Here is a 17,822-nt window from a genome sequence, read left to right as displayed (position 1 = left end):
TAAATTAGTAGAGAATTCAAGTCCACAAATTAAAAACCGAGTTTTGAAAGTCGAAAGTACCTGGCAAGCTAATACCCCGTCCCAGATGTTACAGATGCTCCAATATCACCAGAATAGAATCAGAGAAGAACAAGAACATGAAAGGAAACGTATGAAAGACACGAAAATGAAAGTACTAGTTGCACAATCTGTTCCTCAAGACAGTCAGAAGAGGGGTCCGAATCAAGCCAGTCATCCTGCAGCTCCCGTTAAAGGGAACTGCAATTATTGTAAACAGCCAGGTCATTTTATAAACGAGTGTGCAGTTCTGAAACACAATATAGCTACCGGTAAGACTAAAGAAAGACCACGTCCGCCTAGACAAGAGCAAGCTTCACAGACTCCTCAGTCACAGAATGCACCACAGACAGTTACAGCACCGCAGCCTATTGCTGCAACACAGCATGTTACACAGCAGATGTACCAGTATGCTCAGTCCGAGTATCCAGAGTATCAGCCATATTCATGAAACAGCCTAGAGAGGGAGGTAGGCTTGCCTCTCATCGAGATACCTGTAGATCAAGAGGGTCCCTATGTTCACAGTCAAGTATTAGGGAAAGACAGAAAGTTTTTGATTGATACAGGGGCAAGTAGGACCACTATAAGCCACGCCGAAGTTCCAGGGGCTCCGCTCTCAGGCTCTAGAAATGTTTCCCTTGGATTTTCAGGAAAGCCTATTGTAAATGAAATATCAAAGCCAGTTACTCTAGAAGTAGGTCCATTGTCCCGCACTACTGATCTGTTACTTACTAAGTCATGTCCAGAAAACCTATTAGGCATTAAGACACTGAAAGAGTTAGGTGCAGTTATATGCTGCTCCCCCGAGGGAATACGACTGTTCCTACGTGACTTCAAGGGTCACTATGTATTACGAGATTTTGATCCAAGATTATCTAATGTTCCGCAGCATCTATGGGCACAAGGTCCTACTGATGTTGGCTTTATGCAAATCACACCCCATCGTGTGACTCTCAAGCCAGGTGTAGTGTTACCACGAATCAGACAGTACAGATTGCCACCAGAGGCTGTAGCAGCCTTATCCAAAATTATTGACGAGCTCATGGCTCAAGGAGTAGTTGTAGAAACTGACTCCAATGTATGTAATTCTCCGATCATTCCAGTCATGAAACGTACTGATCCGAATGCACCTCCAGTATATCGATTAGTGATTGACCTTCGAGAGCTTAATAAATGTATTATTCCGCAGTACCCAGTTGTCCCAGATATCTCTTCCCTATTGACAGCCATTGATTCCGAAGCTTCATTTTTTTCAGTCATCGACCTCAAGAATGCGTTTTTCAGTGTCCCCATTCATCCAGACAGCCAGTTTCTTTTCGGATTTTGTTTAAATGGAAGGAGCTATATGTTCACACGAGCTCCTCAAGGTTTCACAGAAAGTCCTAGTATTTACAGTCAAGCACTCAAGAGGCAACTAGACAACATTCACATGCCAACTGACACTGCCCTGCTCCAGTATGTCGATGATCTACTGATCACAGCCCGTTCTGAACGTGCTTGCGAGCGAGCATCCCTTACAGTCTTGTATTTCCTAGCCGAGATGGGGCACAAGGTGTCCCCTTCGAAGCTTCAATTCTGTGTCCAGCAAGTGGTCTACTTAGGACACTTACTGTCCAAGAGGGGTAGGCAGTTGACACCAGACCGTATCCAGCTAATAGCGAGTCTTCCTCAGCCCAAGACCCAGAAGGAGGTACGTGCTTTTATCGGCCTTACTTCTTATTGCAGACAATGGATTCCTCAGTATGCATTTCTAGCTAAACCACTGATACAGTTAACGACACAGGAGGCAGCCGTATCGACTGTCCTCCCATGGACATCTGAACATACACTTAGTTTCAATGAGTTAAAGAAAGCTTTATGTCAAGCTCCAGTTCTAGCAACACCGAACTACAGTAAACCTTTTACACTTTTCGTCACTGAACGCGAAGGTACAGCATTATCTGTCCTCACACAAGATCAAGCAGGACAATACAAGCCCTGTGCTTATTTTTCGAGCACATTAGATCCTGTAGCCCAGGCTCTGCCTGCGTGCCTCAAGTCAGTTGCAGCCACAGCACTAGCTATCAGACAAAGTGATTCCATAGTATTAGGACACTCCCTGACAGTACAGGTTCCACACTCCGTGGAAGTTCTTTTAAACCGAACACAAACTCAGCACTTGACAATTGCACGTTTAACAGGTTATGAATTGACACTGTTCCAGCCACACATAGAAATCAGACGCTGCAATGTTTTAAATCCTGCTACACTGTTACCATCAGTTACTTCGAATTCTGCCACACACGATTGTGTGGAAGTAGTCAACATTATGACAAAACCAAGACAAGATCTGACAGATACTCCATTACCAGATCCCGACCTGACACTTTATGTGGATGGTTCATGTATGAGAACAAGTACAGGAGAACTAGTCGCCGCGTATGCAGTGACTACTGACACTGAAGTTATAGAGACACACCGTATTGACACCCTATCTGCTCAAGCAGCAGAGCTAGTTGCTCTGACACAAGCCTGCATACACGCCAAGAACCTGAAAGTTAATGTTTACACAGATTCACGTTATGCATTTGGAGTCGTACACGACTTCGGAGTGCTCTGGCAGGAGAGAGGTTTCATGACTTCTCATGGAACCAAGATTCAGCATGGTCTCCTTATTCAAGCTCTGTTAGATGCAATACATTTACCGACATCTATTGCTATCATGAAGTGCAAAGCACATACGAAAGTTACTGACACTATTTCCCAAGGTAATGATCTAGCAGATCGTACAGCCAAGTTTACAGCACAGACTCCAGACATTCCAGTTAAACCGACACAGACACATACTCCAGATCTGACTACATGTATGACAGTTAAAGACCCTACTCAAGACGTCATAGATATCCAGTTATATGCTACTCCCGATGAAATCAAGAAATGGTCCGAACAAGGAGGGGTCCAGACAGATCAAGGATGGTTAACGAAGGGTAGAGCCACATGGTTTCTCCCCGACTCTATGGTTCAAGTCATTATCAATACCGCACATAGTCCAGCACATTTAGGAGAAAAAGCAATGTTAGACAGTATCCAGAATATTTGGTTCAACAAGCATTTACGAGCTGCAGCCAAGCAGAAAGTCCGTACCTGTATGATATGTTGTCAGTTCAATCCAGGTAAAAGTGTCCCGGTGGAACAAGGTGGATTCCAGCCCCCTGACCACCCTTTTGAAGTCCTCCATATGGATTACATTCAGATGGAGCGATGTCGAGGTTTCAAGTATGTCCTCGTAGTTGTATGCGCTTTGTCCAGGTGGACAGAGGCATATCCAGTTCCAGATTACACAGCCGCGACCACTGCCAAGCAGTTGGTTCGTGAGTTCTTCCCCCGTTACGGACTCCCTAGGGTCGTATATTCTGACAACGGCCAGCCATTCTCATCTGAACTCATGAAGCACGTTTCCCTTCTGTTAGGGTACCAGTGGAAGTTCCTTTGTGTACGCCATCCTGAAGCAGCCGGTCTCGTAGAGAGACATAACCAGACTTTGAAAATCCGTATTGCAAAAGTTTGTCAAGAGAAAGGTGTAGACTGGCTAGTAGCTCTGCCAGTTGCTCTGTTTTACATGCGCATGGTCGCACATTCCAGATCAGGTCTGTCCCCGTACGAGGTCGTATTCGGCCGCCCCCCTAACATGTGGGGTACACCTAGACCCCGAAGTATTACCGATGTTTCAAGTAATATGCTGACAGATTACCTAGCTTCCTTGATGTCTGCCCTCAACTCTTGTCGTTCACAGGTTGCCGCCGCATTTCCAGACAATACCGAGGTGGCACCGCATGAAATCGTTCCCGGATCCATGGTCCTAGTGCGAAATTTCGATCGTTCAAGTCCGCTGGAGCCTCGCTGGAAGGAGCCCCGACAGGTCCTCCTCGCCACCCGTACAGCCGTGAAGTTGGAGGGACGCAAAGGCTGGGTGCATCTTTCGCATATTAAAAAATTTTATGGACTGAAACCTGTCTCAAAGAACATTTCCGAGGATTCTAAAGACTGCCAAAGTACTATTCTTAAGGACTGTCCCGCAAAGAACAATGATACTGCACCCTCCCTGTTAGAGAAAACTCCGCAACAGGAGTATAAATTGAAGTTAAGGTCTAGTAAAATAAGTCAGCCAGTTTGATTGTCTAAGTCCTCCCCTAGGTGAAACGGTTAGACCGGTTTCTGACATGTATAAAATAGACCCCCATAGTAAGAGAGTTAGTCAAAACTCAATTCGATGTATCGTTTTTCTAAGTTTCATATTGTTTCTCAGCATTATGATTTCCTGCACCAGTTATGCATTTTACCTGTATTTTCCAGTTTCTCATGTAAATAATTCTTCTAATGTTACAGTAGAGCACACGTTTAGTGATCTGCCTCCTCATGAACTCTCTTACCGCCTCGCTATGCGTAACAATTCTTTCATCCGTATGTTACATTATTCACACCAGACCAGCAATGCCACTAATTGTTGGGTGTGTGGTCGACTCCCCCCTTTCCAGACACCGAAGGGAGTTCTGCCACTCTTTCCTTATCCATTTTCACATAATGGTTCGTGTGGAGCATGGTCCACGTTAATGTCATCCTCAACAGATATGTCTTTTCTTAACAGTACATGTTTTCCAGACAAGCAAGGTCTTCCCCACAGAACCGGGTTAGATCTAGAAAATGAAGTTTACAATTTAGGTAATTATTCTTCGAATTTCATGGTCCTGAATGTTCAGTCTGATTCTACTCCAGACTTACCTGCTATTTCAGTACTACCAGTCAAAGGCGAACTATGTGTCCAAAGTAATGGTTCTGTACATGTAGGACATAGTGATTGTACTACTATTATCAAGTATAGTGACAGTAGGAAATCTATTTTCAAAGCTTCACGTCATTCTTATTTTATTTGTGGTCAAACTGCATATGTTCGTCTGCCCCTCGATTGGGAGGGAACCTGTTACATTGCCTTCCTACTGCCACCTGTTTTCCTAGCCCCATCTGATTATCACAGAAACACACACCTAGTACACATTAGACATAGAAGGGAGTCCCCGATTGTCGATTATACTGAAACTGCTCTAGAACAGTATACAGATTTCAATAGAGGTTTCTTCTTCTTTATAGGACCTATCCAGAATAGTAAGCTAATCCGTAGGTTAACCAGAACCCTTGAAGCTGTAGTAAATGAGACTGCCTCTGCTCTAGGTAACTTAACTGAAGAGCAATGTGCTATGAGATTTGTCGTTTTACAGAATCGTCTCGTCCTTGACGTCATACTGGCCGATAGGGGCGGGGCCTGTAGAGTCATCGGATCTAGTTGCTGCATTTTCATTCCAAATAACGCGCCGTCTGTTTATTCAGCTATAACCAGACTCCATAAAATTGCCCATCTGTTACACCAAGATCCAGGCACCTGGACATGGTCCGGTTGGTTCTGGAATATAATTTCCGCCTGGGGATGGAAAGTCTTGTCCTTTCTAGGTATTGCAGTAGCGATCATATTCAGCTGCTGCCTCTGTATACAATGTGGCCCTGCGATTTGCGGCATTTGTGCTACCTCTTGTATTCCTAGTCCCAAGTCCCGTTCTAAATCCCGTTCCCAGAAAATTCGAGACGAGCACATGATACTGTATGAAATGATAGATGGTATCATGAATATTGATGTTTCCTGATGGAAACGTAGTGACAAGGAGGGAATGTGGAAAAGTAAATTCTGCCATGTTCTGTGTCCCTACGCGTCCTCCATCATATGTTATGTGTGCATGATTAAATATGCATATGTATTCCCCATGTTTGATTAAAGACGCAATTTTAGTTGTGTCCATCTCTAGTATGTCTATTTCCAGTTCTCGTGAAAGCTACGAATATCAGGCCTATGTAAAGCTACGTTGCCACGTTTCTCAGTGTGCACGTTATTTCATTATAAAGTCCCCGTTCCTAGGCCCCAAAAGGGCCCGGACACCAGATTTCAGCTTCTGTCTCCTGAGCCCTCGCTGAGGAGCGATACAGCCCCCACCTGTGTTCCTGACCCTTCACTTACTTCCTGCCTCACAGTGCCCGGTTCAGCCTGGCTCTGCCTCTGAGTCTGCCAAGAGCATGTTATGATTCCAGTTATCAGTTCAGTCCTCCTTCGCTGCATTCCTAAGCTACTGAACTGCATCAATAGTTTCCGTCATTGTCTAGCCTTTACGTCTCCATGTAAGAGAAATACTGTATTAATGGTCATTTAATATTCTTCATCACGCACTACATGTAGAATAATGCATGCTCCAGTCTTAGAGTCTGTTAGCCTTTACCCTGATAACTTTTGGATTCTATCAACATGTTCTCTAAACATCAGATACTAGATACTGCTTAGGTACATGTCGCCCTGACTCTCCAGACTTCAGTCTCTGCTCCTAGCACAGAGTTCGTAGCCCCCAACTTCTCCTAGTAACACGTCATTGCCAAGTTTACGCGCACCACCAGGTTAGAGGTCCCGGCTCCTTAGGTAGCCCCCTCCATGTTTCCGCCCCATTCATGACATATTCTGTTACGTTTGTATCACATGTCTATGTATACGCCCTGTTACACCCACTTTCACCCTTATCTTTCGCGACTGCTACGCGTCACGCCTATTGCTCCACCCACTGCTACGCCTATTGCAATGTAATGCTATGTGTTTGCGTTATGTATATATGCTCGTGTACTGTTATTAAAAAGTTATTTCCCTTGTCCCGATTCTGCCCCCAGCAGCGCTGCCATCCTATTCCTGTGCAGGTTGTCCTTTTCCTGTCCTTATGCTGTATTAAACCTGCAAAACTCCTACTACCTCGAATCTTGACTCTTATTTATTGAGCTATCTGTTATTCATTTATCCATTCAAAAATAGAGGTATTATTTATTTATTTACCACAAGTCACTTGGCAAAACAAACTTAACTTAAACTGTAACTTTCTATTCCCGCCCACGTATTAGGCTTAGGTCAGGTACACGGGGTAGGCGTAGTTAGAAACACCAGTTGAGTACGATTAGTCAAATGTAAATGTGTATGTATTCATTTTATTCATTTTAAACCTTCATATGGCTTAGAAACCATATCAATGTTTTTACAGTATTATTTTATACTTCTGCTTTTATTGTATGCACTTTACTTAACCATAAGTATTGCAATAATATCGATCCATTTCTCTTGTATGAGAAAAGAGACTGATCAATAAATAACATCTTTTATTGAACACGCCCGTCTCTTCCTTTTCTCTACAATCTGGTGAGACTAAGAATGCACGTACTGACTGAGTAAAATAAGTCGTCTTTTGTTTTCACACGACTCTAGAGATACACTCTTGATTAGGGGAGAGCAAAGTTGTCATGTTCTATGGTTGTCAGAAACTAAATCCCTTCTTGTCTATCCAGGGAGGTTCAACTCCTCCTTGCCTATTCGAGAAAGTTTCTAGTGAACTCTGAGCTAGCTGGCAAACCCAAAACTTTAAGTCTAATATCGACAGTAGTAGACCTATTTAACGTCTGGTCTAGGCCTATACTATTGAAGGTATTATTCCAATGCGCAGAGCCTATTGGGATAATAGGAACTACACTACAAGGGAGAGGGTAGGAGAGTGCCATATTCCAGTAAATGTGGTGCTCTCATGCTCTGTCTTTCTCATCAGAGCGGAATTTGCAGCTGCTGCACTGAGCTGCTTGCGAAATTGTTAAATCTGGCCAAAAGATACTTGGAACAGGCAGATGTAAAATTAATCTGGGGAGAGACCCGAAACAGGGTACTCAAGTTTTGACACCAAGCCAGCTACATTCCAGGATATGATCTTATGTGTGAGAGCAGGTGCAGCGCAGTGTTGCCCAAAACGTGAGACTCCAAGGCAATGGGGGATAAAAGAGGAGGCCCAACACATTTAAGGGAGTGATTACAAACTCCGTAAGGAAGAGGGGCAGAACATGGGGGATTAGTGGGTGACAGCTGCACCTTGGTGGTAAGGAATTTAGAGATTAGTAGCCAGAATATCACATTTGCTGGTCGACAGACCAGGGCATCAGTCTAAACTATCCAGGGCAGAGAGAGGAAGAAATCTGTTGGAGGTCGAGAATGAAAACCCATCCCCAGCAGCAACCCTGGTGGGCATTGGCCTGGATCCCACTCTTTCCTTGGGTGACAAATGCCTATAAAAAAATTCCCACTCTTGACCAGCCACTGAGACAGACCAGGGTTCTTACAACCCATGCATGTCCATTGCCACAGTCTCAGGTGAGACACTTTGTAGAACTACTGATCAGGCAGCCCAGCCCTTTTCTGAGCGTAGGTGCTCTGACAGGGGATCTCTGGAACTAAAGAACCCTTCCAGGAATGCAGAGATGTTTGTGGCAAGGGGCTCCGTACCCCCACACACAGCAGCAGCAGTTCTCTTCTACTATTACCACTACTCCTAGGTATATATAGTTTCCTTCTGACACAAGGGCATTTACCACTACCACAATTTTATCACCATCAAAGCCATGCATAAATCTATGTAAAATGCATTCTAATTCCACTTCCGCTGAGAGATTTGCTTCTTTGCAGAGGCCCCACTTCAGCACAGTCAAGGTTGTAATTTACTCATTCGTTATCAGGACCCTTCAATATCACTTACTCACCACTAGAGCACTATGGGCCAGATGTACGTCCCTTACAATTTTCAAATTACATCTTTTTGCAAATCACAATTTGCGACTCACAAAATGTAATTTACAACAGTGTCTCAGACACTGTTTGCGATTCCTAATGGGGTCGCAATTTGTCTGCCTCATTAATATTCATGAGGGAGGTGCAATTTGTGACTCCATTGGGAATGGCTGGCACTCACAGGGATGGTGGGCTGCAGGGGTCAGCAGACCATCATGTCTGCGACTGCTTTTTAAATTAGGCATTTTTTTTTAAATGTAGTCAATTCTGATTAAAAGGAAAATGAGCTGCATTTAAAAGAGAAAAATTAAACATTTCTGTTTTATTTTTTAAGAGTAGGCAGTAGTGGGACCACAGCCTGCTCTTAAAAAATATTTACGCATACATTCACGAAGGGGAAGGGGAACTTGAAGTAGATGGAAAACTGCAGGCATTTTGTGACTGCAATTGCGGTCGCAAAACAATTGCACATTGAAGTGCAACTCGCTATTGGGAAGGGAAACCCTTGGCATGTCCTGTCCTAATAGAGAGTCGCAAACATTTTATTGCGAGTCGGTATAGGTTACCGACAAGCAAAACAGGGTTTGTACATGGGGCAGACCAATTTGGGGTTGCAAACCGGCAGATTTCCCGTTTGCAACCACACAAAAAACTGTTGTACATCTGGTTCTAAGCCCTCCCCTGAACACCCAAGGCTGAATACAGAAAGATTGATGTATAAGTATGTGTGACTTACTATTTTAGCACCTTTAGCTTACTCATGAATTTTACAAGTGAACCAGGAGTACCCCTGGCATTCTCCTAGAATTAAGGGGTGTGACAAGTGTAAACAGATCAACATCTTTGTGAATCGGACACCTCTACCTTCACATTATTGCCAAGCTGACTGGCTCTTCTTTAAGAACAGGGCCCACCCTCTAGAAACTACTTGCACTAGTCCTCAAAGCCATTTATGCTAATCCCAAAATTGTCTTTCTGATGCCAAACATATCTCTTCCTGCAACTTAATATCAGCCAATATTAGCTTCTTAACTGTAGCTAGACTCCCCCCGGCACCTATCAGCCCAGTCCTTCTGGGACCAAAGACCGGAACCCTCTTCCACTGTCTACCAGGGCCAGCCAAACAGGATAGGAGTGCAAAGTTCATGTGCTTAACTGCTTATGCAGTCAGGGCATTTAAATGGGCTGGGTCCCCACGGCTTTCCAACGCAACAGTATTTTAGGACAGATGTTGAAATAGGTACCAATCGGGGCCTATATTCAGGCCTTTGACTTTCATGGGATTCCTGAACAAAAAATGTAATTGAGTTTTAGGTAATCCATGTCAGTTCTTCAGCTCTGGTTTTTATTTCACATCTTGTCCCGAATCTTGCACTCCATTAGAGTCTTAGCTATTTCCGGGATGTTGCTTTTTGTGTACGTTTTTGTAGCATATTACTCTTGTATGGTGCATGCTATGGACTAAGTCAACTTCAGGTTTCTATAACCGCAGCAACTAAGATCTCTGAGCTTGAGACTAAAGGAAGTGCGAGTTTCTCTCAATGCCTGTCAATGGGATGCTCAGACTAGATGGCCAACCAATCACTGGCTTTCTCCACAAAAACAAACATTGACAAAGCCAAAATTCTTGTCTCGTTTTAGGTGTACTTATCTTGTTGTGCAATATATGGGATAAAATAACAGAAAGCTCTGAGACAAACCAAAACACTGGTCGGGTGGCACACACACACAGAAACTGTTTGTGTTTATGTCATGGCTATAACTGCAAAGGCCATATCACTCTCCATTTGAGCCCTGCATGCAGTTCTTCCTAAGAGTACAGCTATGTCAGTTGTGCCTATGTACCTCAAGAAAGCAGTAATGTACCCGTTACACTGACCTGTCAACATGTTTCAGGTTCAACGGTACTCACATATCTATGACCATGTTGTTTTCTGTTCCACCCGTTTTCACTTCCATGTATTAAGTGTATTGTTTCTTTAATTTATAACACTGTTTTTCAAAATGTTAATTGCTGTTGCATTTAAAAAAAAGCATATTTTATTTCATTTATTAAATAAAAACTGTTTTAATTTTAGCATCTTTATCTAGTGCTCATAGCCAAAGACCATCAGGGCGCTGTACAAATATACAACATGATGCACAGCTTTTTACGGGGACCTGTTAATAAGTAACCATATTAAATAACTGATAACGATGATGCATCATCCATGAGGTTTACCTGGTTTGGAGCCTGATCTAGTGAAGGTGGCACACTGGTCCTCCTTGCCTACACAGAGAAAGTCGCCCACAGGTGTGCATCCAATAGTGGAATTGTTCGTGTAGCAAGTAGGACACTTGTATCCGTTCAACGTCATATTTACAGGATTCACTAAAGTAACAAGGAAAATACATCTCAGCAGTGTTTCCACTACATTTGAGTAATAAAAAAATCACAAAGGTGATGATGTCCAACCCAACGTCAACGGAATATGAGGACCTGTCTTTACATGGACCACATCACTTCCTGTAAGACTTTCCCAGTTAGCCAACTCCACTAGGTAGTTACTGACTTCTTAAATCTCCCATAGAAAGGGGGGCCCCGTGTACACTCCTGGACAAACATACAGTTTCCAGACAGGGGGTAAGCAAGTCCATCTGTACATCTTCTTGACTGGGGAGATGCACAAAACGTCCTGCCGGTTTCACCTGCAATGCCAGCGGTCCCAGCATCTTTATGAATGAATGGATTAACATTTTCCCCAGGACCTCTGAGCACAACACTGTGGCCTGTGAACTCCACAGAATACACTTTGGTGTCAGTCCCATAGACTTCATATAATGTTGACTGTGAGGCCTTTTCACACTCGACTTGGTTAGTGAAGCCACGCCACCAAGGCTTATAGTTGGAGACTTTAATAGAGACTATAATATAGCACGATAAAGTAAATAACACTCAACAAACTCAAGATGGCAAAGGCTTTTAATACAGGTGTATTAAATATTAAATTAAACACAATACATAAACTCTGAAATGTACCAACACCTTCCTTGGTCAATGAACAACCTAGAGCATTCATATAGTGTTCATTCACTTGTTTGCTGTGCCATTTGTGTCCCAATAGGCTATGCTTGAGGTGAACCAGGGAATTTTGGGACTTGCTACCAGTGATGCAATGTCACAATATTGCAACAATCTTATGATATTACCGACTCTGTCCAAAAGGTTCCTGCCCGGGAGGACTAGTCTGCTTCTAAAAGCTTCAGCTACTCAGTTTTTAGTCAGAACGGGGTTCAAAACGTGTTCAGGTGGTGATCTCTCCACAGCCTCTCTCTCACATGTATTTTATTTGTTTTATAGTACCTCTCGTACTAGTGTAGGGTGTGGGAGCACTTCACACATAAACACACACACATACAGAGACAATGTATCATACATGTTTAATCAGAGGTGGGTAATACGTAAAGCAAAGGGGACTATAAGATGTAGGATTCACATGCTACTTATGCTGGTAGGCAGGTTTTAATAGTGCTTGGTCTGGAGAAGCACAAATCCAGTGTGCGGAACATAACACAGTGGTTAGCGTTGACTTTACCAACAAGAAAGTATTTCCACCCAAACAAGCCTTTTGTTATCAACATCAGGATAAAGAAAGACTGGGAAAAACATAACTTTCCAACCTATACCATGCAGCTTGCATGCAGCTCCTTGATGGCAGTTCATAGCTCACTGTGCTAGATTACCATTGCAATTTATGAACTGCACAGTCACAAAAGAATTTTGGTGACAAAAGAAGTAGCCAAAACAGCTAGGCACAAAAAATACTATTCTGTGAAAATGCATGGTACATGTTATTTGAAGCAGGCATAATAACCCTGTGTGTACCTGTGATGAGTCAAAACTACAACTAGACAAAACTCCCATCTCTCGCCAGAAGGTACTTTAATCACTAGAGTAATCTTGACACTTTTATTGTTGCCTAAAAACTGCTAAATACACAAGAAACTTGCTGTGCTTTTGAAATCAGCCCCCACTAACAAAAGCACCACCCCCACACGTCCATCCTCCAGGGTAAACAATTGATGTCAGGTAGGGTCAACTCAGCCTTGCCTCCTCCATGTTCTCCATCCTGCTGGGCCCTGTGCAGATTATCCCAAATAAAGACAGCATCTATTTCTTTAAGAGGAATTTAGCTCCTCTTTTCACAGAGGAAGTCAGCTTGTCTACTCCAAACAGGTTACACCAGCCAAGCATATTCTAAGAGTACACATTGTGTCCCCAACCGGGGAGGGAAAATAGCAATCCTCCAGAAGTGTGTTTCAAAGTAATGCACTTGTTTTGAGCTGGTGCAAAGATGACCAAGTAAGAGGCTCTCTAGATTTTGTATCCCCTTTAGTGGTTTGGTGGTCAGGGCAAGAGGTCTGACACAATAAAGTGGTTCTTCAATTTAATAGGACACCATCTTTTCAGTCACGGTGAAGTACGACTCATTATTGTGTGTGGGCTCCACATGCTTCTCCGTGGACCATAGAACAAATGTTTTTTCCGGGCTATATGTTCAGGATATGTTATCTCACTGGAGGGTAGTCCATATTCATAATCATTTTAAATCCACAAGCTTTCTACAATTGGGTTTGTGTGGCTACATTTTAGTGGAGTTTTAGTAAATTCCACTTTGTCTAGACTTTCAACTTACAGCAATGGCTTACATTCTGGTAGGATCTAGTGCCAGCATTTCTCTTCCTCAACCATATATGAAGGCACCTAAGATACTGATCTCTACCAAGGCACTTGTATGTCACAGGGTGGAAACATACTCCAAGTGGTTTCTTGTGGTAGCTTGTGCTTCAGTATTTTTTTCAGGAGTTTCATTTACCGCAAACTTGACCCAAAGGTATCGAGCATCAGAGCGCATTACATGAGCATCAGTTGTGTCACACAAGGACACATTCATTTTTTCTTAGGCACAGGGAGATTAAGTGAATTGCCCAGAATCACAGGATGTTGAGTGTCATTGCAGAGACTCGAACGCGGTTCCCCAGATTTGAAGTCGACCACCCTTGCCCTTAGACGACATTCTCTCTCCAGAGGAATAGGACTACCTCTACTTCTAAGACCCCAGTCCAGCAGGCATTTGACACCTTGACCTTATTTTAGGGCAAAAGTAGCTGGCCTGGACACACCATCCATTTCCAGCTAGACATTGCAGACAGTTGCAATAATTATGTGCCAAGGGATTGTGAGGAAATTCTTTGACTGGCCTACTGTTTCTGAAAGAGACATAGCTGGACTGGGAGTGGTGCTGTTACACGTGAGCCAACCTGATGTCATTTATAGACACAGGCTCCTGGTATTCCTGTCTGTAGGTTGGGTTTTGAAGTTTGGTACCTTACCTCCCATCCAAGACATCTACAGCCAGCTCTATTATCTCAGAGAGGCTTCTAGAGAAACTCTGATATTACTGCTGGATTTAAATCTGTACAGCTGGGGAAATATTTGGGACATTACACTTTAAGTGACCATGTGCTCCACAGCAATAACACCTGTCCTTCTGGAGCAGAGGTGCGTCCTTCCTACCTCGGTCATTCAAATTATTGAGAAACTGAAAAAAGGGAATTACTGTTTTCATTCTTGACATTTAGGCCTTTTGCCAGATGGTCTTGTCACCAAGGTTGCTTCTTCTGGTCTCCTTGTTCAAAACTCAATTATTAGAATGTGCTGTAAATAATGTAATGCAGCTGCTCAGTGAATCAATCATGACAATGATTTTCTGAGCATACCTAGCAAAATTGATTTATGCATATCAGATTAAGCAATCCACAGAAGAGTGTCCGTTTTTTTCCCCATCACATACCGCCCAAACTTAAAAAATGCTATCAATAAATATTTCTAAATCACATTCAGCATCTGCTTAGGACCTGTAAATAGTTTTAATACTGATTGGAATAATGGAATGTTGGACGCTCCATTGAAAACAATGGAGGGCTCCGGGCTTCTCACGACCGGTAGAAGCCCTGAGCATCAACATTCTAATGTTTAACAAAGGCCTCATGATGCCCAAGGGGACTTCAACCCCCTCTGCTCCGCATGGCCTTTGTTTTACAAATTAGAACATTTGGCCCTCTAGGGGTGGCATCTTCTAATGACCTTAAAGCCATCCATAGTGGCCTCTACTTGCCATTAAAGGCCTCTTCCTTGTTAAAGACCCTTGCCTTTGGCTTGGGCCTTTAACACTGAAGCAGGCCTTTAAAGGCCAAGTAGAGTCTTCTATGGCGGGCTCTAAGGCTCTATTAATGTTACACCCAATTCTGAAAATGATAGAAACCTTCAGGTGGTTCTTCTACGCTCCATTAGAGCCACGTTGCCTGCAAAGGAAAGTGCTTAGTTAAGCAGCTATTTTTTCTCATCTATAAATAAAGAAAACGGGTTTGTTGCCAGTTAAAAAACATTTAGCCATGAACTTACTGGACATGCAGGGGTACTAGTCTGAGATGCATCTCTCCCTGTAAGGTGCTACAGTGGCAGTTTGAAAATCATATTGTCTCAATTCTAGGGCAAGCTTCATCTCCTGTATATTTCTCTATCTGCTTAATGTCTTCCACTCTCTCCTTTAATTCTGTTTCATCCTGTGTGCCTCTACTTCTTTTTCACTAGTAAGTCTTTATCCCTTGATTTGAAACTCTATATCCCATTCGCCCTTTTTGAACCTCCACCGTTCCTTTATCATTCAAAGTGTGCAGCCCTATCTATGGGGGAAAGCACTGCTGCAGGATTAGGTATGTACCCTATGGGGGAATATGGGGGCTCAGGAATATTAAAGGTGGAGGGTCAGTATCTGAGGGGACTATACCTACTGCTGTGTTGTGCTTTTAACAACAATATTTTCAATATTACATGTTTTGAAATAAACACTATTAGCATGTAACATGCAAGTGTACTAGGTGTGTACAATTGATGTTTAGACTGACCACAGCTAATGTAGGCCCTTTAAAATGGTTAGTGCAGTGTCTGGCTGCCATCTTAATCCATGTTGCGATCTGTCTTTCTTTCAGGAGAAACTGAGCAGCAATCTCAAATGGTGTCACTTTTGTTTTCTGTTCCTCTGTGAAACGATGTGTTTACACATTCTCTTCAGAACACACTTACGAGCATGTGCAGAGTACTTCTTGGACAAAGCGTATCTCATTGTGTTTCAGATAACTGTAAGTCCAAAGTACGGTTAGTGTTGAATCATTGTGCAGTAGCCTGTGAAAATAATGCATTTGTGTTATCTTCATGTCCCCTAAAGTGATTGACCCTTCGTGTGGGAATTATGGGCAGGTGTATCAAGTGTTAGAATTGTGGGATTTAAACTAATGCAATGTAGACAGAGATGCAGGTGCATAACACAGTTGCCCTTTCACTTGCCTTTACAGCAGAATCCTTTTTACTGAAATTCTAGCAGAACCTTTCCATGACTTAGCAAGGCAGGGTGGTCTCTTTATGGTAGAACAGATCTAGCTTATTTTGCCGTTGAGACGTACGATAGTGTTTAAATATGATCTTTGATTTGCTTTGAATATATTGACTAACACATTTATGTATTGATTAAAAACTAATTTGATGATTTGAGTTTAAAACTTTGCTAACCCTTTGATAAACCTTTACGGTTTTGAAACGTAACCACTCTCTGTCTTAATTGTGGAGCCAAATGGGTTTCAGGTTATTGACTTGTATTGATGTTTGATGCAAGCCTCAGTCGGAACTAAAGATTCATCAGAGTGCTTTCTGAACCTGAATTTGTACCCGAATTTTCAAAGAGCAAAGCACTATATCACTGGTCCATTGTGGGCATTCTGTTACCTCAACAACATACCCCCAGATTCATCATTGTCCTCTTCTGCGAGTCCTTAATAGCGATTATTAAGGAATCGCTATTAAAGACTAGCAAAACGGGATGCATGTAGAAATGGCAATTTATTTTGCGATTTCTACTGCTTCCTTATTTGCGATTCGCTAATTGCTAATCGCAAATAAGGAATGGCTTTCCCATTCATTCCTATGGGCCTCAGGGAAGGAAGCGATTTCAAAGGTGCCAGGGTGTCCAAAGGACACCCTGTAGCACCCCTGAAATGCAAATGTACACTGGTGTTGCGCACACACATGTCCAAAGAACATGTGTGTGTGTAACATACAATTTAGAAAAATGCACTAAAGTGCATTTTTCTAAGTTTTCGCTATTTACCACAAAGTTACACTTCGCGGTAAATAGCGGCCCTATATTGCGAATTCGCAATTTTAAAAAGGTTCATGAATAGCATTTAAAGAATCTCTAATTGAGATTCCTTAAATGCGATTCTTCGCAATATAGCGATTTCTAGTACAGTGATTTTTGCATTTGGGATGATGAATCCCAAATGCAAAAATAGCGCTCGCAAAGGGCCAGATTCTCAGAATCTGGCCCTTTGCGAGCCGATTTCAGTATGATGAATCTGGCCGATAGTCCCAAAAATCTACCTTACACAGCCCTGAATATGTCAGGCGCATTCTGCACAGGCTGCTTTCCGCTGATCAATTTTCCTTTAATTGGTGCATGTGCAGTTCTACTTGGACAGTCCTAATAAAATATGCCAAATAACTGCAAATTCATCCAATAATGAGTCTGTGGATTGAACTCCCTCCTGTATTCTTTTGTGATGGTGGGTGGATTGCTTTCCTTGGGCTTCCAAATAGAAGCCACCTTAGATCTAAAAGTATGTGTTTGTACTGCTACTATGGTGAATTTATAAGTACAGATTTTACAAATTGAGGTCCCCTTTAAACATTTCTGACCCTTCTTCATTTTCAAGAGCTCGGTCACATATTTGATGGCCAGATTAGGCAAGTTCCTTACCTTTGATTTTTTTACCGTTACAGTTGTCTGAGTCGCAGCACTTCCGTGTGATCCGCAAGAAAACGCCAGCACCCGTGACCACAACTTCTTTTCCACAGGTGGTCTGGTTGCCTGGCTTCAGGCAACCCTTGAACGCAGTTAAAACGACATTTCGTCCTACGTGAAAATAACACATTTTCTGGTTAAAAGTAAAGGGAACAGCAGCAAAATGCAGCTTAATATCGAACACCTAAACAAACACAGGCACTCTATTTCCG

General features: G+C 42.8%; 2 protein-coding genes across 3 annotated transcripts in view; one reads left to right on the top strand and one right to left on the bottom strand.

The window, feature by feature from the left end:
• LOC144767711 (protein RoBo-1-like) overlaps window positions 1–17,822 on the bottom strand; it is a 183,284-nt gene that overhangs the window by 91,581 nt on the left and 73,881 nt on the right. For both annotated transcript variants that reach the window (XM_078651100.1, XM_078651101.1), the window contains 2 exons: window positions 17,566–17,721; window positions 10,935–11,084 (listed from right to left, as the gene is read on the bottom strand). In XM_078651100.1, coding sequence (XP_078507226.1) covers window positions 10,935–11,084; window positions 17,566–17,721 — 306 coding nt within the window. The remainder of the gene's footprint in view (window positions 1–10,934; window positions 11,085–17,565; window positions 17,722–17,822) is intronic.
• Window positions 15,798–17,822, top strand: part of LOC144767710 (uncharacterized) — a 277,762-nt gene continuing 275,737 nt past the window's right edge. The window contains exon 1 of the mRNA XM_078651099.1: window positions 15,798–15,895. Within this exon, the coding sequence (XP_078507225.1) occupies window positions 15,844–15,895 (52 nt within the window). The 5' untranslated portion in view covers window positions 15,798–15,843. The remainder of the gene's footprint in view (window positions 15,896–17,822) is intronic.

This window comes from Lissotriton helveticus, chromosome 7, assembly GCF_964261635.1.
Source record: "Lissotriton helveticus chromosome 7, aLisHel1.1, whole genome shotgun sequence".
NCBI classification, from domain to species: domain Eukaryota; kingdom Metazoa; phylum Chordata; class Amphibia; order Caudata; family Salamandridae; genus Lissotriton; species Lissotriton helveticus.
The sequence above is the reverse complement of the archived record's forward strand: the minus strand, read 5'-3'. Positions and strand labels throughout refer to the sequence as shown.